At 41.4% G+C, this 27,926-nt stretch overlaps 1 protein-coding gene across 3 annotated transcripts in view; it reads left to right on the top strand.

The window, feature by feature from the left end:
• PCSK5 (proprotein convertase subtilisin/kexin type 5) overlaps window positions 1-27,926 on the top strand; it is a 738,778-nt gene that overhangs the window by 403,122 nt on the left and 307,730 nt on the right. For all 3 annotated transcript variants that reach the window (XM_077249026.1, XM_077249027.1, XM_077249028.1), the window contains exon 10: window positions 10,120-10,223. In XM_077249026.1, the coding sequence (XP_077105141.1) occupies window positions 10,120-10,223 (104 nt within the window). The remainder of the gene's footprint in view (window positions 1-10,119; window positions 10,224-27,926) is intronic.

The following is a 27,926-nucleotide window of genomic DNA, read 5'->3' as shown; positions in this document are numbered from 1 at the left end:
CCCTCCGAACCTCACCTGTATGGTTTTCACAGCATCTTCTGATGGCTGCCTCTTGCGCTGAAATCCCTTCCAGCTCTGGTGAGGCCCAGGAAGGCTCTGCAAAAGTGTGCAAAAGGTCATGATGTAACGGCGTGAACATGACCTTAGGCGTATGCGCAAAACCGTCCTGGATCTCATAAGAGCCAAAAGTCTTTGCCTTTCCAGCAAGGAAAGGACGGGCAAGTGAGAGTGAGGAGCAGAGGGGCCAGAGATGAGCGGTAAGATAAGGGTGAGAATTATTTTTATTTTTTCACCTTTTAAAGGCTCTGTACAATTTAGAAAAATTTGGACAGTGGCCACGATTTTGCTGAATCTGCGTGGAAGAGAATTACAAATATCAGAATTTTGGTGAATGCGGATATTTAAAAAATTTAAGTAGAATTCAATCACACGTGAATATATTATTCACTCATCTCTTATGTATGCCATTGGAAAGGTGTACAACAGCATATGTTGCCATAGGCTCCCATGTTAATAATGTAGCTAGGTGAAAGCTGGGAGCTTTCCTTGTGCATAAGCCAAATGTATGTGACTGTACACTTGCAAGTGGTTTTAAAGGGAGTCTGTCCGCAAAAAATGACTGCTCAAATTAAGCACAGGAGCTTGTAGGTTTTTCCTTTAAACCCCCAATTATTCTAGGTTTATGAGTGAAGTAGGCCATCTTACTAAGCAATTATAGCCCTCCTTATATATGCATGCATGCAGAGACTGGGGGCACTCACTTAATGGGTCCACCAACTAGACCTCTAAATATAGAAAGAGCAAAGGTTTAAATAAAAAAAAATACTCATTCTTTTCCTACAAATATATACCGTATATCCAATTATGTCTACACAGCTGGCCCTGCTGTGTAGCCAAGTCATTGAGCTGACAATCAAATAGAAGAAGGTGGAGCTAGACAGGAAATACAGCCTGTATTTCCACACGCAAAGATTTAAGAAGTGCTCCAATCACGCCCAGAGCAGTTCAGCCTCATATGTTCATGGATTAAAACATGGATTTATTTGATTAAGGAGCGACAGGGTTTTCAAATAAAGGTACAGATTGGATTATTTTACAGAGAGCTACATGACAATGTAAGTGGTTGAGGAATTCATACTTGTTTTTAACACTGTTTTGTAAATGCATGTAGACAACGGCACTAGAACTTTTTAATAGGATTTTTAATGTGTTTTTTGGTACATGCATTTTCCTGCGATTTTTTATGTCCTATATAGAAGTCTTTGTAGGAATACACCTAAAAATGAAATACCTAGAGCATGTTGTGTTTTGATGAAATGCTGCTGACCTCCAAAATGCTACAAAGCGCCGCAAACCAAGCTGTGACATGTAATCATTTCATTATAGACTTTTAAAACCAAAAAATATCTGGGAAAAACACCACAAAACCCATTGCTAAATCCTGTCAACTCTGCTCTTCGAAATTGAATTAACTACTGTACAGATATAGTGCCCTTCTCTCAAATTAATAGGTGAATGAAATAATACACTGGGGGAGCAACTGGATTTCTTTAAAAAAAGAATAAGGATAGACTATGTTTTATTGAGCCGGCATAGAAATAAAAGCTTGCTCACCTCTTAACAATACAATGTACAGTAGTTTCCCTATACTGCTCATTACTCGTTTTCATTTTACTAGTATTTCAGATCGAAGGTATGATATATTATCCGTACTTATCACCATTACCCACTTTTAGTTTTTAGGATGGACATTATTTAGTATCACTTGATTTAGGAATCTGTCACCAGGTTTTTGCCACCTTATCTGAGAGCAGGATAATGTAGAGAAAAAGACCGTGATTCCAGTGATCTGTCACTTACTGGGCTTCTTAGTATAGTTTTGAAAAAAATTAGAGGACTAGTAAACCTGCTGCGAGGTAGTTTTCCATATTGATAAGCTCTGTATAACCCCACCCCTACAACAAATTATTGGCAGTTTTCTGTGTACATGGTACACAGAGAGATGCCAATCAGTGGTGTGGGTGGAGTTATACAGAGCTCAGCTTTCAGAGATAAAACAGTGATTTTATCAGCATGACAGCAAGCAGCCCAGTAAGCGATACATCACTGAAATCAGGGTCTTGCTGCTCTATGACAGGGTAGCAAAATCCTGGTGACAGATTACCTTTAAGGATGTGGTATGTATCTTGTAACATGGAGCGAGTATACATCTGATTATAAAGTTAAAGTTTATCTATATATATATATATATATATATATATATATATATATATATATATATATATATATACTAGATGGCAGCCCGATTCTAAAGAATCGGGAGTCTAGAATCCATATATACTTTATTTATTCAAATGTAAGAATAATACAATTAATAAATAATAGTAAGAAAGAACAAAAAATGGCTGCACTCACCAGCTCTTAACAATTCTTGACAGTACGGCACATTTCTGATTGGTCGCTCGCGGCAGGCGGCAACCAATCAGAAAAGTGCCGCGCACCACGAAGGCATATATCTTTGTCCACCCTGAGCGGGTGTAGGACGCTGGGGACGTCACTTATCTCCGGACATTATCTCCGGACAAAGCCACGGAAGTTGGCACAAATTGCCGGAAGTAGTATTCTAGGCAATTATATATTAGATTTTAATGTTATCAGTGTTTACCTTTGAACGTTTATATTGTATTGTCCTGTCACCAGCCATGTGTACGATTATCGGCCGAAAGCCTCTCTGGAACCAATAATCACCCCATGTAAAGGTATCTTTATAAGTTAAAGATTCAGAATACTATGACTTTTATCATATCCTGAACAGTCAAGTTTTTTATGAACCGTTAAGGTTTTCTGGTTGAAGTAAAAAAAACTCTGAGTGTTTACAGTTTGAAACCATAAAATGTTGAAAAATTATGTCATTCTTGAGTATATCACTCAATGGTGCTCATAAACCTGTCAAATTTGATCTATAATATACTTTAATATACGTTGCTTTAATCTTTAATATACTTAAGAACAGGGCCCCAGACATCACACAGGGGGTCTGAAACACCGCACAGTGGTCCAAAATATCGCTGTGCTCTGCCTGGGGCCCCATATGCTGCCTGGGGCCCCTGTGCTCTGCCTGGGGCCCCATATGCTGCCTGGGGCCACTGTGCTCTGCCTGGGGCCCCATATGCTGCCTGGGGCCCCTGTGCTCTGCCTGGGGCCCCATATGCTGCCTGGGGCCCCTGTGCTCTGCCTGGGGCCCCTGTGCTCTGCCTGGGGCCCCATATTCTGCCTGGGGCCCCTGTGTTCTGCCTGGGGCCACTGTGCTCTGCCTGGGGCCCCATATGCTGCCTGGGGCCCCTGTGCTCTGCCTGGGGCCACTGTGCTCTGCCTGGGGCCCCATAGGCTGTCTGGGGCCCCTGTGCTCTGCCTGGGACCACTGTGCTCTGCCTGGGGCCCCATATGCTGCCTGGGGCCCCTGTGCTCTGCCTGGGGCCACTGTGCTCTGCCTGGGGCCCCATATGCTGCCTGGGGCCCCTGTGCTCTGCCTGGGTGTAGGACACTGGTGACGTCACTTATCTCCGGACATTAGCTCCGGACATTAGCTCCGGACATTAGCTCCGGACATTAGCTCCGGACATTATCTCCGGACATTAGCTCCGGACAAAGCCACGGAAGTTGGCACAAATTGCAGGAAGTAGTATTCTAGGCAATTATATATTAGATATACACTCACCGGCCACTTTATTAGGTACACCATGCTAGTAACGGGTTGGACCCCCTTTTGCCTTCAGAACTGCCTCAATTCTTCGTGGCATAGATTCAACAAGGTGCTGGAAGCATTCCTCAGAGATTTTGGTCCATATTGACATGATGGCATCACACAGTTGCTGCAGATTTGTCGGCTGCACATCCCAAAGATGCTCCATACAAGGCAGGATGGATCCATGCTTTCATGTTGTTTACGCCAAATTCTGACCCTACCATCCGAATGTCGCAGCAGAAATCGAGACTCATCAGACCAAGCAACGTTTTTCCAATCTTCTACTGTCCAATTTCGATGAGCTTGTACAAATTGTAGCCTCAGTTTCCTGTTCTTAGCTGAAAGGAGTGGTACCCGGTGTGGTCTTCTGCTGCTGTAGCCCATCTGCCTCAAAGTTCGACGCACTGTGCGTTCAGAGATGCTCTTAGGCCTACCTTGGTTGTAACGGGTGGCGATTTGAGTCACTGTTGCCTTTCTATCAGCTCGAACCAGTCTGCCCATTCTCCTCTGACCTCTGGCATTAACAAGGCATTTCCGCCCACAGAACTGCCGCTCACTGGATTTTTTTTCTTTTTCGGACCATTCTCTGTAAACTCTAGAGATGGTTGTGCGTGAAAATCCCAGTAGATCAGCAGTTTCTGAAATACTCAGACCAGCCCTTCTGGCACCAACAACCATGCCACGTTCAAAGGCACTCAAATCACCTTTCTTCCCCATACTGATGCTCGGTTTGAACTGCAGGAGATTGTCTTGACCATGTCTACATGCCTAAATGCACTGAGTTGCCGCCATGTGATTGGCTGATTAGAAATTAAGTGTTAACAAGAAGTTGGACAGGTGTACCTAATAAAGTGGCCGGTGAGTGTATGTTAAAGGGAACCTGTCACCCCCAAAATGGAAGGTGAACTAAGCCCACCAGCATCAGGGGCTTATCTACAGCATTCTGGAATGCTGTAGATAAGCCCCCAATGTATCCTGAAAGATGACAAAAAGAGGTTAGATTATACTCACCTGGGGGGGCGGTTCATAGGATGACGTCCTCTTCTGGTCTTCACGCTGCGGCTCCGGCGTACTTTGTCTGCCCTGTTGAGGGCAGAGCAAAGTACTGCAGTGCGCAGGTGCCGGGAAAGGTCAGAGAGGCCCAGCGCCTGCGCACTGCAGTACTTTGCTCTACCCTCAACAGGGCAGACAAAGTACGCCAGCGCAGGAGCCGCAGCATGAAGACCAGAAGAGGACGTCATCCTATGAAGATGGGAGGCCCCAGACCGTGACACCCATCGGATCGGACTGCCCACCCAGGTGAGTATAATCTAACCTCTTTTTCTCATCTTTTAGGATACATCGGGGGCTTATCTACAGCATTACAGAATGCTGTAGATAAGCCCCTGATGCTGGTGGGCTTAGCTCATCTTCGATTTTCGGGGTGACAGGTTCCCTTTAAAGTGTTTGGCCACTACATTTCTGTTGATGGCAAATCATTAGAATACGGCATCAATATCTGCTGGGTGCCAAAACGCTGATGCAGCCGAAACACAGCAGCTCAGTCAAAACTGCAGTGGTTGAAGCCAGGTGCTGCAGACCCACTCTATTCATTTGTATAGGGGGTGGACCTGCAGTTCCCGCCAATGGCCACTATAAGAATGATGGAGTTACTGTTTTCCGGCTGCATCCAAAAACTTCTGGCCGGTGAGAGGAACAGCTGATCTAGGGGGGTGCCAGGTGCCGCACCCCCACCATTCAGATATTGATGGGGATAGGCCATCAGTAAAAAAGTCGTGACCAAATCCTTTAATCAAACTAGAAATTAAGTGTAAAATTCATTGTAGAGCAATATGTTTCCAGTTACAGAAGTTATTCCATTTGGGTTAACCTATTTTAGTAATAGGATTAATCTTTCTTCACATTAGCTCCTGTTTTATATATTAGCTCGACACCATTCACTATTTCGCCTATATAAATTATGTTCTGAAAAGTACTACTGGATAAAACAGGCTTTTATGTGACTTATGGTTTCTAATTGTTCCTAATGGCAAATGCTTGGTTTGAGCAATTGGACATAAAAACAGATTTTGATTCCCTCCGGCTGAGCAGCATTCTTGACTACGGGTGTCAGTGTAGTAGGACTGCGAGTCGTGACTTGCATTGAGTATCTTAGGATTCTGCATGGAGATTAATAGATTTTGTAGAGGTTGAGAACTGTGAATAATAGAAATAACTCTCTGCCCATTATCTTCCATTTGCAGACTGGTCCACATTGGGCCATATGCAGGGATGGTGATATAATTACAATATCACAAGCTTTATTGGCTAATCCACCATTTGCTATGAATATTTACTTGAGCAAGTCACAATGGGAATAGATCTTACTTCTCATGCGTATTGCATTTCTATTATAGCAAAACTATTACTACAAAAACATGTATTTATATGTAAATTAGGAAATGTTATATATATTACAGCTGAAATAGAAGTATAATATCATGCGCTTCACAAGAATATTTGCAGAGCTTCCTAGCTTTGTGAAAACAGAAAAATAATTGTGAATCATTTGAATAATGTATACGGAGGGTCTACTGGGATTCTGATCCGACCAAGGGGGTATCAAATTCAAGACGGCGACATTGTGATTGTAGATTGTGAGCACTTCAGTTCTTTAGTTCTTCTTCGATGTGCTTACATTTTTTTGTTGCATATTTTGTACCTAATATATTAATTATAGTAATAATTCATAGTAAAAAAAAGGAGTAAACAATAAAAACCTGCAAACATTTTAACCACTTAGTGAAAGAGTTAATAACTCTGGAATGTTTCAACATAACCCAGTGATTCTGAGATTGTTTTTCATGGCACATTGTACTTTATGGTAAATTTAGTTTGATATGTTTTCGGTTTAATTATAAAAAAAAAAAGGAAATTTGATGAAAAATTGCAATATTACAATTTTGACTGTTTATGCATCGTTATACCACAGAAAGTAGTTATTATATAACATTTACCACATGTCTAATTTAAATCAGCATCATTTTTCAAATGTCCTTTTGTTTTGTTATGATGTTAGAAGGGTTAAAAATTTAGCAGGAATTTTTCAAGGAAATTCACAAAACTTATTTTTTGGAAGACCTATTTATTTTTTAAGTGATTTTGAGAGGTCCTATATGCTGGAGATCAGCCCCCTTCCTCCTACCAAAAAAAAAATAATTTTATAGCAGCACACTTCAAGGAATTCAAAACTGATGTTAAGAAGTATGTTAACCCTTCACGTCACAGGAATTCATGTGGACTAAATGGAATGAAAAGTTAGATTTTCTCTTTTGTTGCCAACATCCTGACAGGCTATTACTTGGCCTCAGATTGCCATGGGTCCCACACAATCTTGATCGGTGGTGATAGGGTTAAAGTGGGAGCCCTTTCCCTCTGTTAGCTATCTAGATCGCGCTGTCTTTAATTACAGCAACATGTAAGGGGTTAAACACCCATGATCAATGCTAAAATTGATCCTGACCAATGCAGTAGGATATCAGCTATGGCATATACTGTAGCGGGCATTCTCTGCACTTTCAGTCATCAAGGGGCACTATTCGCTCATTCCTCAGGTCAACAAAAATGCTTATTGTTGGTGGTCACTAGGGGGGTTAAGCTTAGTTCACCGAGTGTTAGACTGGTATAGATGGATATAGGATGGACATAAGATTCTGCCCATGAAAGTTTAGACTCTGTCACAGAAAAGGCAGTAATTGAGGTTAGCAATTTTAGGGTGTAAACTGTTTTGAAGAGCTATGTTTTCAGGATACTTTTAAAGGTTTGGCTGTTGAGAGACTGAAGTGTTGGGACCAGTGTTCCCAAACTCCGGTCCTCAAGAGCCACCAACAGGTCATGTTTTCAGGATTTCCTTAGTATTGCATAGGTGATGGAATTCTTGCCTGTGCAGGTGATGCAATTATCTCCTGTGCAATACTAAGGAAATACTGAAAACATGACCTGTTGGTGGCTCTTGAGGACCGGACTTGGGGAACACTGTGTTGGGCTAATGAGTTCCGGAGTATAGGGTTGTATGGGAGAAATCTTGAGAAACGATTGAAAGAAGAAAACAGACTGGAAATTACATTATAGTAAGGAAAGGACACCATTCACGTTACTGCAAAGCTGGCCAAATTTGCTGGTTTTATAGAAGCAAACTGATTATCTTATGTGTATGGGGACCTCCTGACTCTTTCAAATGATGTTGGGGAAACAAAGATGGGGCTGAACATTTGGCCAATAGCTATTGAAAATATCGGGGCATCTGAAGTTTTAGGAGATAAGAGCCCAAATATATGGGGAAGCAGATTGTGGGCTGCCTCCTTTATCATTAGCAGAATTGATATTGTATTTGATTGACAAAGGGTAGCCACTGAAGGCAATGAGCAGTTGATGATTATAAGGGTGTAAGATTGTTAGCTTGAAAGTGCCAGAAAAGGATATCGAGAAGATCGTGGACATGGTTAAACGCTTTTAGGGTGGTCTCTACTAGAAGAAATTTGTTTGGCTAATTCAATGTTTTCTAGCTTAATTGCTCAGATTGATATGAGTTTTCTGATAAGCCCTGGATGGATAATTCTATGCGCTGCTGTAAAGTAATGGAATGTCATAATGCAGACAGACAAAAATTATGGGGATGGGATTGTTTCAGTTAGTTCATGTATTATTTATAGAGTTTTTCTATGGAGGTAGAATGTGTGATAGTACTATACTGATGATCATTAGAAAATAATACGGTTCTATACTTTTGAAAGTGTTATATATCGCTAATAATTTTCCAATTTCTTCTTGAATTATCGCTGTTATATTTTATGTAAATGATATCTAAAAAAGGACATTAGCTTTAATAAAACATGATAGGTACTGCAGTACGATATGACTTTAGCTTTATAGTAAAACAGACTACAGTAAAATGTTAACACAAAGCTCCTAGTTGACTATCCCTCGTCAGTCTTTTAATTCTGGTTTAAGAAAACTGCCATGTTTGCATTACACATGTAACTACCATTTTTATTTAACACTCGCTTGTTCTTCAACACTATATCAGGCATATACGCTAAGAACAACTACAAGACATGTTGTCCTACAATTTTCAACCAGGCGTTCTGTTTCGACAGCAGAGAACCGCCATAGTTTCCATGTGGAAGTTATTTACTTATACAAAACAGGTCTTACTGTGAATTAAAAGTGCAGTCCAGTCTAGATTAATGACATGAACTGGCTGATGGAGCAGCAATCTATTAATCTTTTTAAGCTAAACTTTTAACTTTTCCTGTTTCATAAGGAAGCTATCAAAATCCAGTTAATCATTTCAGTTTGAGACATTAACAGTTCTGCGTGTCCATAGATCTGGTTATTTAGTAATGGTTTGTTTCTATAAACATATAAATCACTCTCTCCCTCTGATTAATTATGCCATGTGTTATGTGACTGGAGGTATCTCATTACTTATTAACAGTGTATACGTTGGCTACACGTGTATGAACACTAGATTGTAATTATTAGAATTATAATGAATCACAATGTAGATTATTTGTATCCACATGATCATTTTTGTAGGTTTATCTGTAGTGATATATTAGGGCTCTGTTGGTCATTTCTATGTTGGTCCAACAAATTCTTTTATATGGCCCCCTAGCTGTTGACAATTAGCCATATTGGTGGTGATTCATCAAAGTGATTACATCAGAATTCTGGCACAAATTGTTTGAAAAGTCAACACATCTTGCATCGTTTTGCATTTTCTAATTTGCCCAGCTTTACCAGAATGGGGGCTTCATGCCACAAATCACCTAATTCATGATGAGCTATTGGATTCCTTATGGTAGAAATCCTACTCCAGTACTTGGCACATGGAGGCATGTGGCACTCATCAAACACCCCTGATTCATTAACTGTTGTGTGCCCCTTTATGAATAAGGAACATCTGACACCTCGTCATCAAGACCGGTGTTATTCATGGTGGTCTTGATTAGTCTGGGCCTATGTACAAACACCATCAGTGATAATGCTCTGAACATCATTCCTAAGCTAAGAAACAATCCTAAGGTTTATAGCCTGACAATTGACATCATTCTAAAACTTCTCTACCACTTTCAAAACTTTGTTGCTTTTATTTGTCACCTTTTTTGCCCATGCACCAAAAAGGGTTTATGATGTTTGAATGACTGGTACTATTTTCCAGAAAGTGTATCAATGTTCCTTATTGCAGCTCATTTCAATTGGCCTCAGTGGGAACCTATATTTCTAACATTGGACAACTCCTTTCATGTGGTTCAGCACTATCAGTTGTATTTTAGTATTTCTGTAGTTTTCTTTTACTAAATTGGTATCTGATGTGATTTTTTTTCTTACAGTCCATTCTTAACTTGGAGAGATGTACAGCATATAATTGTCCGGACGTCTCGCCAAAGACACCTAAATGCACCTGATTGGAAAACAAATGCTGCAGGCCACAAAGGTAAGTTAATGATATTTCCACATATAAAATCAAAATCATGAAAAAAACATCAATCTATAAAGGTCAAGCAATTAAAAATTCCTATGGCACATGTTCTGTGCACAGGACCTACACCCACCATGTTTTTCAATCAAAATGCATGCTGTACAGCTTTATCAAACCACAATTAGTACTGTACTTTGTAGTTTTCACATAATTCCAGCATGAATTGTGATTACTCATCATCAAAGTGATGAGATAAGTTAAAAGTAGGTTGAAAGCAGTGACCAGAGCTCAGTGGTTAGCACTGGGGTCCTCGGATCAAGTCCCACCAAGGACACAATTGGGTATGTTCTCCCCAAGTTTGCGTGGGTTTTCTCCAGGTTCTCCGGTTTCCTCCCACACTCTATAGACTTACTGATAGAGAATGAAAAATATTTAGAATTGAGAGTCCTCAGTGGTTGATACTTTTAATGGCTAACTGAAAAGATGGTAACAAATTGCAAGCTTTCGAGACTACACAGGTCTCTTCATCAGGCATAGACTAAAAGAATTTCTGGAGAATCACATATTTATGCACAACACATCACAGAAAAAAAAACATGGATAAGACAAGTGACATGAAGCAGAATTACCATGAGTGATAAACAGTTATGTCCATAAATATTGGTATTGGTATATAGAGAATGTAAATTGTGAGCTCCAATGGGGACAGTTCCAATAATGTCAATTATGAATTAATGGCGCTATATAAGTGAGAAAAAATAATAAAATAATAAATATACTTACTAAGAATCATGATTGTATATAATGAAATCTAGTGAACTGAAATCTTGAGGAAATACAACAAATCTCATAACAGGTGACACGGTCATTAACCCCTTTCTGACCTCGGACGTACTATCCTATTAACTAGTTAAATGCCGCTGTGAAACGCAGACAGCGGCATTTAACTACCGCATCCGGCCGGGCGGCCGGAAATGATGGCATCGCACACCCCCGTCACATGATCGGAGGTCGGCGATGCTTCAGTATTGTAACCATAGAGGTCCTTGAGACCTCTATGGTTACAGATCCCCGGCAGCTGTGAACGCTCACAGCACACCTGATTTTCTGCTACATAGCAGCGAAAGCAGATCGCTGCTATGTAGCAGAGCCGATCGTGCTGTGCCTGCTTCTAGCCTCCCATGTAGGCTATAGAAGCATGGCAAAAGTTAAAAAAAAAGAAAAAAAATGTGAAAAAAATAAAAAAAATATAAAAGTTGAAATCACCCCCCTTTCGCCCCAATCAAAATAAATCAATAAAAAAATCAAACCTACACATATTTGGTATCGCCGCGTTCAGAATCGCCCGATCTATCAATAAAAAAAACCATTAACTTGATCGCTAAACAGCGTAGTGAGAAAAAAATTCGAAATGCCAGAATTACGTTTTTTTGGTCGCCGCAACATTGCATTAAAATGCAATAACGGGTGATCAAAAGAACGTATCTGCACCAAAATGCTATCATTAAAAACGCCAGCTCAGCACGCAAAAAATAAGCCCTCAACCGACCCCAGATCATGAAAAATGGAGACGCTACAAGTATCGGAAAATGGCGCAATTTTTTTTTTTTATTTTTTTTTTTAGCAAAGTTTGGATTTTTTTTTCACCACTTAGGTAAAAAATAACCTAGACATGTTTGGTGTCTATGAACTCGTAGCAACCTGAAGAATCATAATGGCAGTTTTAGCATTTAGTGAACCTAGCAAAAAAGCCAAACAAAAAACAAGTGTGGAACTGCACTTTTTTTGCAATTTCACTGCACTTGGAATTTTTTTCCTGTTTTCTAGTACACGACATGCTAAAACCAATTATCTCGTTCAAAAGTACAACTCGTCCCGCAAAAAATAAGCCCTCACATGGCCAAATTGACAGAAAAATAAAAAAGTTATGGCTCTGGGAAGGAGGGGAGTGAAAAACGAACACGGAAAAATGAAAAATCCCAAGGTCATGAAGGGGTTAAAAATGTCTTTTGTGTATGAGAAGCAAGTCGGATAACCACAGTGCAACTTTAAGAAATTCAATTCATGGTTGTAAAAAAATGGCAAAGCATGATATGCTCCACTTCTGGAATCATCCAGGTATACTGCCTAAAAAGATAAACCATATGACAACATTCACATTAAAGCAGTCACAGATCAATCTGACAAGCTCAATTCTCACAAATTGGTACCAGATACTTGTATCCCCATTCTATCGGCCTAAGTGATCTTTTACTATGATTATCACAGCTCTCCTGGAAAATCACACACATCTGTCAACACCTAAAGAAATAAAAACTGTTATAGTCAGATAAAGTAAATAGCTTGTATCATTGCCGTGTTGTATTAGGAGATCCCCTGCACAACTGCAATGTCTATCATTTTATCCATCTATGACCTTCATGTAGACCTGTCACCAGGCCATAAGTGGCTAGTTTTTGATCTTATTTAATTCCTATTGATCCCCTGGGTATTCTGTTTTTTTTTTTTTTCTTTTAAAAGTGTTCCAGAGATATGGACCCTTTTTTGGTGATAATTCTTATAGGTTTTACCAAAGGGACGGTTCTCACATTGTAATTATAAAGCAGTCTAAAGATCCATCCCCAGAGCATCTTGTGAGCAGTACCCTCTTGGTAAAAACCATAGTAATTAGCACTAAATACAAAGGCCCATATCTCTGGAACAGTATGGCGAGCTTAAAAAAAAAAAATTAAAAAAAAATTGAATCCTCAGGGGAGGAACTGAAACAAAAAAAAAGATAAAACTGGCCACTTTTGACCTGATGACAGGTCCTTGCTAACTGCCAAACGCACTGTGCTGCACTGCATGCTTTGCCTATGGAAATGTATAAATTTTTACAGTTCTGACCACTTTCACTTTATGAGGTCATAACTCTGAAACACGTCACTGGATTCCACTGATTCTGAGTCTGTTTTCTCATGACATATTGTACTTTATGATAGTGGTAAAATTTATTTGGTATGACTTTTGTTTATATGTGAAAAGAAAAAACGTAAATTTTACAAAATGTTCACAATTTTCAAACTTTTAATTTGTATGCCCTTAAATCAGAGAGCCATAACACACAAAATAGTTAAAAAATAACATTTCCCACATATCTACTTTACATCAGCACAATTTTTGAAACTTTTTTTTGTTAGGAAGTTCTAAGGGTTAAAAGTTGACCAGCGTTTTCTTATTTTCACAACAAAATTAGCAAAACCATTTTTTAGGGACCACCACACATTTGAAGTGATTTTAAGGGGACTATACCCAAAATACCCAAAAGTGACACCATTCTAAAAACTGCACCCCTCAAGATACTCAAAACCACATTGAAGAAGTTTATTAACCCTCCAGGTGCTTCACAGGAATTTCTGGAATATGGAAGGAAAAAATAAACATTTACCGTATTTTCCGGCGTATAAGATGACTTTTTAACCCCTAAAAATTGTCCCAAAAGTCGGGGGTCGTCTTATACGCCGGGTACGGCGTGTGCAGGGAGCGATCCTGGATGTTCCCAGGGTCTGAAGGAGAGGAAACTCTCCTTCAGGCCCTGGGATCCATATTCATGTAAAAAATAAAGAATAAAAATAAAAAATATGGATATACTCACCCCTCCGAGAAGCCTGGCTGTCACCGCTGCAAGCGTCTGCCTCCTTTCCTAAGAATTGCAGAGCGTGAAGGACCTTCGATGACGTCACGGTCAGGTGACCGGTCACATGAGCGGTCACGGACCAATCACAAGACCGTGACGTCATCGAAGGTCCTTCACGCTCTGCAATTCTTAGGAAAGGAGGCAGACGCTTGCAGCGGTGACAGCCAGGCTTCTCGGAGGGGTGAGTATATCCATATTTTTTATTTTTATTCTTTATTTTTTACATGAATATGGATCCCAGGGCCTGAAGGAGAGTCTCCTCTCCTTCAGACCCTGGGAACCACACGCCGTATAAGATGACTGGGCGTATAAGATGACCCCTGCCTTATACAGCAGGCATATCCCAAATTCCATATTTTATATGGAAAAGTTGGGGGTCGTCTTATACGCCCAGTCGTCTTATACACCAGAAAATACGGTACTTTTCTTTCACAAAAATTTTCCTTTAGACCTAATTTTTTTTTACTTTTGCAAGAGTAACAGGAGAAAATGGACCACACAATTTGTTGTGCAATTTCTCCTGATCATGTCGATACCCCATATATGGGGGAAATCTACTGTTTGGGTGCACGGCAGGGCTTGGAAGGGAAGGTGTGCCATGTGATTTTTTGCATGTAAAATTTGCTGGAATAATTAGCAGATGCCATGTTGCATTTGGAGAGCCCCTGATGTGCCTAAACAGTAGAAATTCCCCACAAGTGTAAGCCCCAGATTTTACATTTTATACTGGGAAAACGGTAAAAATGACACCAAAAATTGTCTTAGAATATCTGTTGAATGTAGTTATACACCATATGTGGCTGTACAGAACTGCTTAGCCATATGGAGAGACTCGAGAGGGACGGAGCGCTATTTGCCTTCTGGAGTGCAGAGTTTCCTACAACAGCTTGCAAACTCCATATACAGAGCCCATAAGTGCTAGAAAAGCAGAATCCCCCCTCAAGTGACCCCATTTTGGAAATTATACCCCTTTGGGAATTTATCTACATGTGTAGTGACGATTTTGACTCCATGGGTGTTTACCAGAAACAGGCAGCAGTGGATGTTGCTGAGTGAAAATTGCAAACTGCTTTTGTAGTGACCAGTACATTATGCCCAGCCCGTGCTTCTGGAGACACGCACCTATAAATTAGGCTGTCTCTCATCTCTACAGAAATGCCAAACATGTGGGTTTTAAATGTGGTTTAGGCACACTGAGGCTCAGAATTTAAGGGGGCATTTGGATTTGGGAGTGAAAAATTTGTTTTGGGGAGCGAGGAGCCATTTCGCTTTTCCAGAGCCTTTGTGCTACCAGTAACGTGGAAGCCCCCTATATTTCCACTAACAGATGATGGACCTGAGCCAGGGATTGCTTTTTTTGAGAATTGAGTTGAAGCTTTTATTGGGAGCATTTTACATAACATTTATGATCACATTTATCCGGCGCTCAACGCTGAGCACTTACATCGGGTTTCCATCTAAATCTCTGAGTGACATGACAGATGAAACCCCCGATGGATCCATTCACTATAATGAGGCAGCAGATTTACTCTAGACTCCGTCTGGCCTCTGTTCAGTGTTTATGATTTAGGCCACATTCACACTTTCAGTATTTGGTCAGTTTTTTATCTCAGTATTTATAAGTAAAAACCAGGAGTGGAACAATCAGAGGAAAAGTATAATAGAAACACGTCACCCCTTCTGTATTTATCACCCACTCCTGGTTTTGGCTTACAGATACTGAGGTAAAATACTGACCATATACTGCTAGTGTGAATGTGGTAATAGATACCAGCCAGTGTGTATTCATGATCATTGGGGTGAAATGTTAGGAACATTCAGAAACACTAATCTATGTCATGCAGTAAAAGCAGTACAGATATGTACAGTGCGTATCCCTGAACATAGTAATGCCTTTTTTTATGACTAAACAGCTTTTCTTCTAAAATGGATAAAACTTTGTTAAGTAAAGTAGTTTATGTCCCAACAATGCAGTAAGCAAATGAATTATTTAATTATAATTATAAATGTCATGCAATTTTATGTTTTCTTTGATGGCACACACATAAAAAAGCAAAGTTTGTATTTCATCTTCAATATAATTTTAGCTGGAGAGATGTAAAACAATATTATCTTTATTGTGCTCTAAAGATTTTTTTATTAAATAAAATGTAACATCTTGAATTGCTGAATATATATTGTGTGAGAACGAGCTTGTGGCAGTTAGACCTTACATAGTAGTGACATGTCCATTGTAATGATACAAGCTGGCACCGTGTGCTCGTATTTTCCAGGAAGACATTTATTGGCGAGTATATGTGTTAGGGGTCGAGTTCCCGCCTCTGCACAGGGGGAATCTCGGGCCATCTCCGCTGCAGTCTCCCATTCTTCTCCTGCGGCAGTGGAGCCTGCTCAGCGGAGACGTCGGTCCCAGCGTCTCGCTCACTCTGACTCTGTACAGAGAGTTACTGCTGCTTTCCCTGCTTCTGCCATTGGAGTCAGTGCTGGGCAGCGGTGAGCAGACGCTTCTGGGACTAAGTCCTGCTTTTCTCGTTCTGAGCATGCCCAGAGTAAGATCTCTCAGTGGAGATCTAGGGTCACATGATCAGACACTGCAGCTAAGGCCATTGGTCCTTCAGGAAGGTCCTGTAGGTGCTCACGCTCTGCGGCAGCCTCTCATTGGTCCTTCTAGGAAGGTCCTGTACGTGCAGCAACTATTTAAGGCTCGCATGGCCGCACGGCCATGCGCTAGTATTGTTCTATGTTGTACTTTGCGCCAGTGTGGTCACGTATAATTGTGTTTAGGGACCCGTCTGAAATAAGCCCCTAGAATGCTGGCACCTCCGGCGAGGAGTTTGTGTGTTTGAGTATTCAGGGACCTGGCTGAAATAGGCCCTAGCATGCTGGCAACTCCGGCCAGGAGTTTTGTGTGCATGCATGACCACTGACTGCTCTCGTTTGGGTAGTTAGCCTGTGCCACTGTGAAGTCTAACAGGGCACAGAGTTTTGAGTTCACGGCAGCAGGTTCTCCTGCACGGTGGACCCCGGGCTGAGAAAGCATATATTATAATAAAGTCTCTATATCCATTTGGTGCGTTCCGCTAGCCCTAACAATATGTCTAATCAATATTATTTAGTATCAGAATAACAACCCTAAACTACATAGGAACATTATATTTTCTAAAGAAAACTAGAAACTTACAAAATGAAAATTGGCGCACAAAAGGAGTGAAGATATTGGTCCTCCATACACATCAGATAGCTGTCAGTCAAACAACCACTTGGGTGGCAGCTATCTCTCCTAAATCTTACATATAACTGTAACCCGGAATGCTCAGCTTGGAAAAGTGTTCCTGTGTTCTGCATGACCGAGTTGTCAGAGCAAAAGAATCAGCCCTTTTATCTCTGACATGCCTTTATGCCTTATCTGTCAGGGGAAAGTTGGGAGGGTCCCATACGCATTCACAAGATCAAAGTTAATATAACTTTGGCCGGCAGGTTTGGCCGACTCTAGTCTAATGTATATGAAGGCCTTTTCACATGATAGGCTATAGATGGTGACATGAGAAGAGGTTGTCCTGGCCTACTTTGCTATTGTTTGTTTCTGCTCTATAGTACAATTTGGACTTTTATCAGTAATAATGTATGTTGCATGTACCGTAAGTCACCAATTGCACAAAAACTGCATAAAACACATCAAACGTTTTCACTTTTTTTTTTAAAGATAGCTTATATTTCTGTAGCGCCCCCACCGCCGCAGGGCCGAGGGGGGGGGTTTACCCGGTACCGGGCCTGTGAGTCTCTGCTCTGGGGTTGTCACGGTGGCTAGGCCTGGTCCGTGACCCTGCCGAGGGGCGCACAGTGATAGGTAAGACGGATGATGGTGGTGAAGCTGTAGTGGTGCGGTGCAGTAAATAACGAGGACACCAGGTTGCAGTCTCTTTACCTCTTTACTGAAGATCTCTGGGTCCTCAGTCCGGAATCCGGATAACCAGGCTGCGCAAGTCCAGCCGGTCCAATGGCACCTCCAGAGTTCTCTTAGCAGGTGGAAATCTGTGCCTTCCTTCTAGCGCTATGTGTTGCGGTCCTTCCCTGCTGTGCTTACAGAAAGTCCCCACAACTGTTGTGTCTGTTTCTTAAGTTCCCTCACAACTCGATTAGATGATGTTCTGCTAATCCTCCGTCCCTCCCTGGTGTTACGGTTGGGACGGCACCCGTTTGACGGGTAGGCTCGGAGCTCTTCCGGGACCCTAGAGTCGCCCCTCTCCACAAGTTGCCCCCCAAGACTGCATAGGTGATTTAAGTTAGACAGCCCGCCTTAGACTGACTGTCCTGCCGCTGTTTAGAGTATCGCTTGAAGCTGGATGTTGTAATACTCCCTCGGCGTTCCGGCCACCGGTAGTGCGCCTCAGTAGGGTGTTGCCTCGGTCTTACAGCACGACCCCTACTGGTATTCTCCTTATTGCCTTGATCTCGTTTCTCACTCAGCACAATCTATCTCGCTTCTGGTCCTTCCTTGGGCACTGCCGCTATCCTGAGCAGGCACGGTCCCGTTACGTTCGTTCAAGTTGCCAAGCCTCTGTCAGGATCCCAACCCTGACAGAGACCCTACTGTATCTTCCCCCACAACACCCTCTGCCACAAGGTGTTGCCTGGTTCCAACCCAGTCAGCTTTTCTGTCTAACTTCCTGCCTGACCCCCAGTTTTACCAGTGTGTGAGGAGTGGCCTAATGAATAGAACCCTTAGCTCCCCCTGGAGGCCCGGCGGTGAAATGTATTGGTGTCTGTGATACCTGATCAGATGAACTCCTTCAGTGCCATCAGATGTACCATAGCTCCCCTTAGTGGCGGAGCCACAGTACTGCAACGACCAGGACTCTGGGGCGCTGCATTTCCATCATTACGTTTTATAAATGTAGTCAGTTCATACGCAGTAAGTCACCATAATCACCACAGTGTGATAATTCCACAAAATCTGGTGAAGAAAATCTGTTTACTCCAAAAAGCAAGTATACAGGCAGAGACGCTGCTTGATGGTTAGTAGGTCTGCACCTGTGGTGACGTTTCGAGGGTCCTCCCCCTTTCTCAAGCAAGACCACCATAACGTCATTACAGGGGCATGAGCTTGGTCTGTCAGGAGACATATGGGCATTATCTAGGTTTGTCTGATGAGATCCAGTAGAAACAGATCGAGAAGCTCTGGTCTGTGGGACTTAGGGTGCATTGTACATTGACAAATTAAACGATCGCTGACAGGCAAACATTTGAAGGAGTTATCCAAGACTTTGATTATTTTTTCCTTTTTGGCTAAGAACTTCTTGGCAGTTAGTTGGCTAGGCAGCAGGGAGCCAGCTATCACTCTGGATGACATTGGCAGTGATGCCCCGATGGCAGAGGCGAGTTGAAGAGAAGTAGCTGCTCTGTCAACTTGACACCAGCAGAAGCAAGAGAATTGTAAGCAGGATTGGTCTGTGACAACTCTGATCCAGCAGAGGTCAGCACTGGGCAGATCAGGCAGGTAATTAGCAACTACCTGCCTGTAATTTCTTAGCCCCATAGCAAAAAAACCCAAAAACCTAAAGTCTCGGATAAACCAATCAATGGTTGATAAACGATCACAAGTTGGTTAGTGTAAACCCACCCTAAGGCCAGTTATCGGGAAACAACTACGTTTGGCAATTGACAGTCGATTACCAACCTGTTTACACAGACTGACCACAGTTCCCATGCACATAGACAATCGATAATAGATCGTTCTGTGCTCACAAGCTTTTATTGTTTTTGGAATAACATGTCCTTTTAAACAGAACAATATGCTGCTGAGAATAATGATTTTTAAGGCGGTTTAAAATAATTTTGCTCTCTGAATGAGCGTTTTCACGATAATCAGCTACAGTAATTACACCCTAATAGAAATAGCCAAATTCAGTGCTCAGCTTTGTCTGTCAGTCCCATAGAGAATAAATATGTTCTATGTGATAGATGATAAATGTCCCTTATGCTAAAGTCCTGTGAAATTTGACAAAGGCTTGAGTAATCTGACATAGAATAGTTGCTATAGACTTTCACCCTATTAAAAATACTTTGTTAATAGGCTACTGTTATGTACACTGTCACACATGATATATTGGTACTATCAGCAGAGAAGGGGTGTCACAAGCTGGTCACGTTCTCTGGGGAGATCTGGGGTTAGAAAGCTATTGCGTATTTTGAATCTCAGATCTTCCATTTAACTGATGTGTTTGTGTTTCATATTAAATTGATTTAGTTTCCTTTGGTGCTGAAGAGGTTAACGACCCTTTCTATGCTGGTTAGAAACTTGCATCTCCATCTCGCAACTGTTCCTGGCCTGGTCATTTCTTCTCCCTATAAAATCTGGTCCTTGCCAGTGAAAGCTTTGCTTCCTAGCTCCTTGGAGATGCTGTGGTAAATTTGAGATTGTTGTTGCTACTGGAGATTGTTGCATGCTGTTTTTGGGTGTATACTTTCCTCATTGTCCTATTCGAATTTGATTGGTGCATTCCTTTCCCTCCCTATATACCTCTCTACCTTTGGTGAGTGTTTTTGTATGTTAGTTGCTTTCTGTTACCCCTATCTGTCTTACGTGTTAATAGGGGGAAGAGAGAGGGGACAGATTAGGGAATAACATGAGAATAGTAAGGCTGGTGGCCCAAACCTCCTCACGTTTAATGGTACCTTTGGGAGCACGGATAGTTACGGCCCCAGTACTAGAGACGGTTCAGGGCAGCTTTCCCTAATCATGTCCTGTCACTGCGTGACAAGGGGAGAATGGAAAATAAGAAACATAACCATATAAGCAGTGGTAGTGGTGAAAACAGACAGTAGTCCAATACTGTTACTCATCATAATTAGTGATGAGCGAGTATGTTCGTTACTCTGGTTTCTCCGAGCATGCTCAGGTGGCCTCCAAGTATTTCGGCCTGCTCGGAAATTTAGTTTATGTTGACGCAGTGGCATGATTTGTGGCTGCTAGACAGGTTGAAAACATGTGGGGGTTGCTTAACAAACAGTCAATCCCCACATGTATTTAAGCTGTCTAGTAGCCGCAAATTATGCAGCTGCTAAATCTCCGAGCACGCCAAAATACTCGGAGACCACCCGAGCATGCTCGGAGAAATCTGAGTAACGAGCATACTCGCTCATCACTAATCGTAATGCACAATTCCACTTGCTTCCCCTTATCTTTTGGGCTCCTGTGCGGACTGCATAGGTTGCATCAATGTTATTTTTGCACCTTGATATAGTGGCCAATGCTAAATTATTGTACATAGTGGAACAAATATATAGCCCTAGAAATGAAAAAGATTATAAAGCGAATATACAATACAATAAGGGAAACAGCTGTGGATCAAATAAGATAAAGGAAGAACACAGCAGTATGAGTTCAATGTTGGTATGGGGTCGAAACAAGGAGTTTGGAGCCAGCTAAAATTTTGCACTGTGGTCAAAATAATCACTAAAATATATTTTCAATAAATGCCTGCATAGTTTCCAAATGAAACAACTAAAATAATTACATTTGTTGCATGATTGATGCCTACACACAGGGGTTTTCTCTTAGCTGGTGCAAAGTAAGTGTTTATGATTAAGGTATTATTTATGACTTCTTCCTCATGTGAAGTAATGTCATGCAGTGACTGCCATAGGCAATATTTCTGCTTGATAACGTTCACGAAAGGTATGAAGCTATAAAGGAGCAGTCTGTATCTATCATACCATCGAATTGTGCCTCACAGGCATATCTACAGGAAATGAGTAAGAGGCGCTATCATACCCCCTGTGATGAAGGCTACATCTTAACTTTCCTAGCCTTAGGTTTCTTCACCCAGCAGCATTGTTTTTGCAGCCTATGCTTGAAACATAAAGCAGACATTATCCCTGTGGTTCCCCAGCTAAAAACTATGTAGCCATAGAGATACTGGGGAATTAATTTTATTCTGTTACTGTTTAGGCATGATTTGCATGTGGATGGTGGACATCTATAGAAAGTGTCTCTTAAGGGCGACACGGGTGTCCGTGACCCTCTCCAATGGGACTTAAAAGTGCCTAAACATTTCTCATATATACTTATTATTCCTGGTGTCCACCATTTTCCACCTGCTGCCACCACCTCTACTTATTACTACAACAATTCCCTACCAATGCCATCTTGGAAGCAGGAGGAAAGGAATGACAATTTGAGTGAACGATAGCGCAAGAGGTAAGCAGAGGGTACTAAGTAGGGTGACTATACATGAGGACTGTCTAGAAAAGGGTACAAGGATTTGAAAAGCATAGAAACTTCATTACAATTATGTTATTTCCAAGTGTACTCAGTTATTTTTGCAACTCCTACAAAAATGACAGACAAAAATTATGTCTGGGCCTCACCATGTGTTGTAAGAGTCCAAACTAAAATTAAAAATATCTCATGTTCCTTCTTTTGTTTTCTGAACTCAATAAAATAATTGACTATGGTATGTATTATTATTATAAATCTATTATGTTGTAAATCAAGAAATTGTTGCAGCCATTAGAAAGGATTGTTTAGCTTTACCACACCAGCAACTAGGGGGTACCTCACGGATAAGGCCATCTTCACAGTTTGAGAAGCACTGCCGTAGAATATAAAGCGTCATCGTGCATGTAAAACTGTAAAATGTATTCAGTGACAACAGGTTTTAACATTTTTGAGACAGGAGACGAGAGTTGCTGCTTTTAACATTTTATGGCCAGTAGGAGCTGGAGGCAGAATGAGATCTTTTCCTGCAAGTTCCCCTGAAACAACAGGTATATGTCTCCATAGAACTTTATGAGCACCAACTTCATCTCGAAAATCTTAATTCACTGAAGACAGATTTTACCTGTGAAATAAGAATTTTGAGACTGAAAGTTTAGTCCATGGGGAGGACAGAACAGATTTCTCTAACAGGATATATTACAAAATTCATTTTTATCTCCTGTTTAGTTAAAAAGAAAAAAATGGTTACTCTGTAAGTTTGCCAGCGCATGGACTATATGACTGTACTGTCCCTCATACACGTAGACATGGTCTAGGGTAGGGACCCCTAAGTGAGGTCTCTATACACATTTAAAACATTTTTTTGCACTTACTAAATCATTTTGCAAAGGCTTGGGAAATACACTGTGTTCCAAATTATTATGCAAATTGGATTTAAGTGTGAAAAAGATTTAATTGTTTTGTTTTTCAAATACACTCGTGGATGGTATTGTGTCTCAGGGCTCAATGTATCACTGAAATCAATCTTAAACACATGTGATAATTGGTTTTCCAGATGATTCTAATTAAAGGAAAACTACTTAAAAATGATGTTCCACATTATTAAGCAGGTCACAGTTTTCAAGTAACATGGGAAAGAAAAAGGATCTCTCTGCTGCCGAAAAGCATCAAATAGTGCAATGCCTTGGTGAAGGGATGAAAACATTAGAAATTTCCCGAAAACTTAAGCGTGATCATCGTAGTGTTAAGAGATTTGTGGCTGTATCTGAGCACAGATGTGTTTATGCTGATAAAGGCATAATGAGGAAGATTTCTGCCAGGCAAGTTCATTGGATTAAGAGAGCAGCTGCTAAAAAGCCATTACAAAGCAGCTAACAGATATTTGAAGCTGCTGGTGCCTCTGGAGTCCCTCGAACCTCAAGGTGTAGGATCCTTCAAAGGCTTGCTGTGGTGCATAAACCTACTATTCGGCCACCCTTAAACAGTATTCACAAGCAGAAATGGTTGCATTGGGCCCACACATACATGAATACTAATTTCCAAACAGTCTTGTTTACTGATAAGCGTTGAGCAACCCTGGATGGTCCAGATGGATGGAGTAGTGGATGGTTGGTGGATGGCACCATGTCCCAACAAGGCTGCAACATCAGCTAGGAGGTGGAGGAGTCATGTTTTGGGCTGGAATCATGGAGAAACAGCTGGTAGGGTCCTTTAAGGTTCTTGAGGTGTGAAAATGACCCCTGTAAAGTATACTGTATAGAGTTTCTGACTGACAACTTTCCTCCATGGTATAAAAAGCAGAAATGTGCCTTCAGGAGCAAAATCATCTTCATGCATGGCAATGCACCATCTCATGCTGCTACGAATACCTCATTGGCTGCTATGGGCATAAAAGGAGATAAACTCATGGTGTGGCCACCATCTTCCCCTGACCTCAACCCTATAGAGAACCTTTGGAGTATCATCAAGCAAAAGATCTAGGAGTGTGGGAGGCAGTTCACATCAAACCAGCAGCTCAGGGAGGGAAGAAATTCAAGCAGAAACTCTCCAAAAACTCACAAGTTCAATGGATGCAAGAATTGTGAAGGTGACATCAAAGAAGGGGTCCTATGTTAACATGTAACTTGGCCCGTTAGGATGTTTTGGAGTTAAATAGATTTTTTTTATTCAGTTAATGTGACCTCCTAATGCTGCTAATTCCACAAATGAGCATTTTCATTTCTTTAAAACATATCAAATGTTTAGAAATTCTGCTGTGCCTAATAATTTGGAACAGTGCATTTTAAGTTTTTATTCATTTTGGAGATTATACTGTTATCGTTGGGAGGTTTCTTCAATAAAATTCGATGTATACTCTAATGGGTGATGACTTTTATTAGACTGACTGTCATTTGCACCGACCATTTAGGAAAATCCGATAAAAATGTCAGTTGCATAATAATTTGGAACATAGTGTAAAGACAAGTGGATCGAACGCTACGTATCACTGCATATGTCTAGTTACAGTTTTGTTCGCCAGTCACTCTCTCGTTGCCCTCATATGACATTGCTGCCACAGTCATAGTTTTGCCTAAGTCTAGAAAACTCTACCATGGAAAGGCAATGTATGGTGACAACACAAAATGATGCACAAACTTAGAGCTAATTATGTCATTGTTTTTAAAGCTAAAAGAGAAAAAATGGGCATAGCATTTTCTAAACATTGTAGGTGAAGGCTGTGATTATATCTGAGGCTACTTTCACACTAGCGTCGGTACGGGGCCGTCGCACTGCGTCGGCCCGACGTACCGACGCATACTGTGCAAAAAATGCCCGACGTGGGCAGCGGAAGCAGTCTTAGGACGCTTCCGCTGCCCCATTGCAAGGTCCGGGGAGGAGGGGGCGGAGTTTTGCGGGCAACTTTGCAGGATGCGTTTTTTATCCACAACGACGCATTGTGACGTGCAGTGCACGACGCTAGTCTGAAAGTAGCCTAAGGCAGAGGTATATACAGTGCCTACAAGTAGTATTCAACCCCCTGCAGATTTAGCAGGTTTACACATTTGGAATTAACTTGGCATTGTGACATTTGGACTGTAGATCAGCCTGGAAGTGTGAAATGCACTGCAGCAAAAAAGAATGTTATTTCTTTGTTTATTTTTTTTTTAAATTGGGAAAAGTATTTTCAGAGGGTCATTTATTATTCAACCCCTCAACCCACCAGAATTCTGTTTGGTTCCCCTAAAGTATTAAGAAGTAGTTCAGGCACAAAGAACAATGAGCTTCACATGTTTGGATTAATTATCTCTTTTTCCAGCCTTTTCTGACTATTTAAGACCCTCCCCAAACTTGTGAACAGCACTCAAACATGGTCAACATGGGAAAGACAAAGGAGCATTCCAAGGCCATCAGAGACAAGATTGTGGAGGGTCACAAGGCTGGCAAGGGGTACAAAACCCTTTCCAAGGAGTTGGGCCTACCTGTCTCCACTGTTGGGAGCATCATCCGGAAGTGGAAGGCTTATGGAACTACTGTTAGCCTTCCACGGCCTGGACAGCCTTTGAAAGTTTCCTCCCTTGCCGAGGCCAGGCTTGTCCGAAGAGTCAAGGCTAACCCAAGTACAACAAGGAAGGAGCTCCGGGAAGATCTCATGGCAGTGGGGACATTGGTTTCAGTCAATACCATAAGTAACGTACTCCACCGCAATGGTCTCCGTTCCAGACGAGCCCGTAAGGTACCTTTACTTTCAAAGCGTCATGTCAAGGCTCGTCTACAGTTTGCTCATGATCACTTGGAGGACTCTGAGACTGACTGGTTCAAGGTTCTCTGGTCTGATGAGACCAAGATCGAGATCTTTGGTGCCAACCACACACGTGACGTTTGGAGACTGGATGGCACTGCATATGACCCCAAGAATACCATCCCTACAGTCAAGCATGGTGGTGGCAGCATCATGCTGTGGGGCTGTTTCTCAGCCAAGGGGCCTGGCCATCTGGTCCGCATCCATGGGAAGATGGATAGCACAGCCTACCTGGAGATTTTGGCCAAGAACCTCCGCTCCTCCATCAAGGATCTTAAGATGGGTCGTCATTTCATCTTCCAACAAGACAACGACCCAAAGCACACAGCCAAGAAAACCAAGGCCTGGTTCAAGAGGGAAAAAATCAAGGTGTTGCAGTGGCCTAGTCAGTCTCCTGACCTTAACCCAATTGAAAACTTGTGGAAGGAGCTCAAGATTAAAGTCCACATGAGACACCCAAAGAACCTAGATAACTTGGAGAAGATCTGCATGGAGGAGTGGGCCAAGATAACTCCAGAGACCTGTGCCGGCCTGATCAGGTCTTATAAAAGACGATTATTAGCTGGAATTGCTAACAAAGGTTATTCCACAAAATATTAAACCTAGGGGTTGAATAATAATTGACCCACACTTTTATGTTTAAAATTTATAAAAATTTAACTGAGCAACAAAACTTTTTGGTTTGTAAGATTTATGCATCTGTTAATAAATCCTGCTCTTGTTTGAAGATTGAAGGCTCTAACTTATTTGCATCTTATTAAACCTGCTAAATCTGCAGGGGGTTGAATACTACTTGTAGGCACTGTATGTCAGAATGAAGACTATGACCTGCAAGGTTGCAAGGTCCGGGTGCGGCTGCATCCTCAGCACCCTTGGGTATACTGATGTATACTATCCTGGCAGAGTCCAAAATAAGGTCGGTGGACACATTTGACATACAGTATATAGTTATATAGGTTGAAAAAAGACACATGTTCATGAAGTTCAAGCTTTCGCCACCAGCTGTACAGTCTGTGTCACTAGATTATCTATATCCTCCAATGCCATTTGTTGTGAGAAAAACATCCAGACCTTTTTTTAAATTCAGGTGTAGTGTCTGCCATTACTACCTCTTGTGGTCAGGCATTCTACAGTCTGACTGCTCTAACTGTAAAGAATCCTTTCCTATTTAGCTGCCAGAATCGTTATTCCTCCACACAAAATTAATCTCCCCTGTCCCATGTAAGGTCCTTGGAAGGAATAAGTCACGTGTCAGTCCTGTGTATTGACCACACATATATTTATACATATAAATGAGATCTGCTGTACCATACACTATGATTTTGTCCCCACTTTTTAATCTACAGCAAGGGCTGTGACATGATGTGAACATAGTTTTAATGAATATAATGGTAATCACATTATTGCGTTCTTGCTGACATGAATTATATATATCATTGTATTATATTGCGGTCTGCAGCCATTAATAGGTCACAACCTGACTATTACCACTATTTAATTCAGAGATTTATGCCTAACCCTTTACAAATAGAAGACTTTTGTAAGAAATATGAATAGTTTCAAATTGATAAAAGAACATTAAAGTTCACAGTTGCCAGGGAAACAGAAAACTCACTTCTCAAGAATCAAAAAGGTTTTGCCATATGTCATGTACATCATAAGAACACTGCAAAGATTAAACATGAGGCTACAGGGTTCCAGGCTTGTCTTTCCCTGCCAGAACACGGCATCATGATGGAAATGACATCAATAGATTTCTGAAGGTTGGAGATTTGTGCCGGCTGGACCATTGTGAGTGAAGTTAGTAGGAGCTAGTTATTCTCAGCCTGCCTGCTTCTGCCCGTCGATTTTACTGTGTTTTAGATCCATTTGCTTGCTTGTTCATAAGGCGATCCATGCACACAGATGTATATCTCATTATTACTAAATGCAAGAACTGTCAGACAACATGTATTTCAGTGATAAATGCTCAGATGACAGTTGTATGTATGGTATCAGTGCCTACCGGGAGCATATTCAATAAATTTGATAAACTAAATGGCA

This window comes from Ranitomeya variabilis, chromosome 1 (genome assembly GCF_051348905.1).
Source record: "Ranitomeya variabilis isolate aRanVar5 chromosome 1, aRanVar5.hap1, whole genome shotgun sequence".
In the NCBI taxonomy this organism is placed as follows: domain Eukaryota; kingdom Metazoa; phylum Chordata; class Amphibia; order Anura; family Dendrobatidae; genus Ranitomeya; species Ranitomeya variabilis.
The sequence above is the reverse complement of the archived record's forward strand: the minus strand, read 5'-3'. Positions and strand labels throughout refer to the sequence as shown.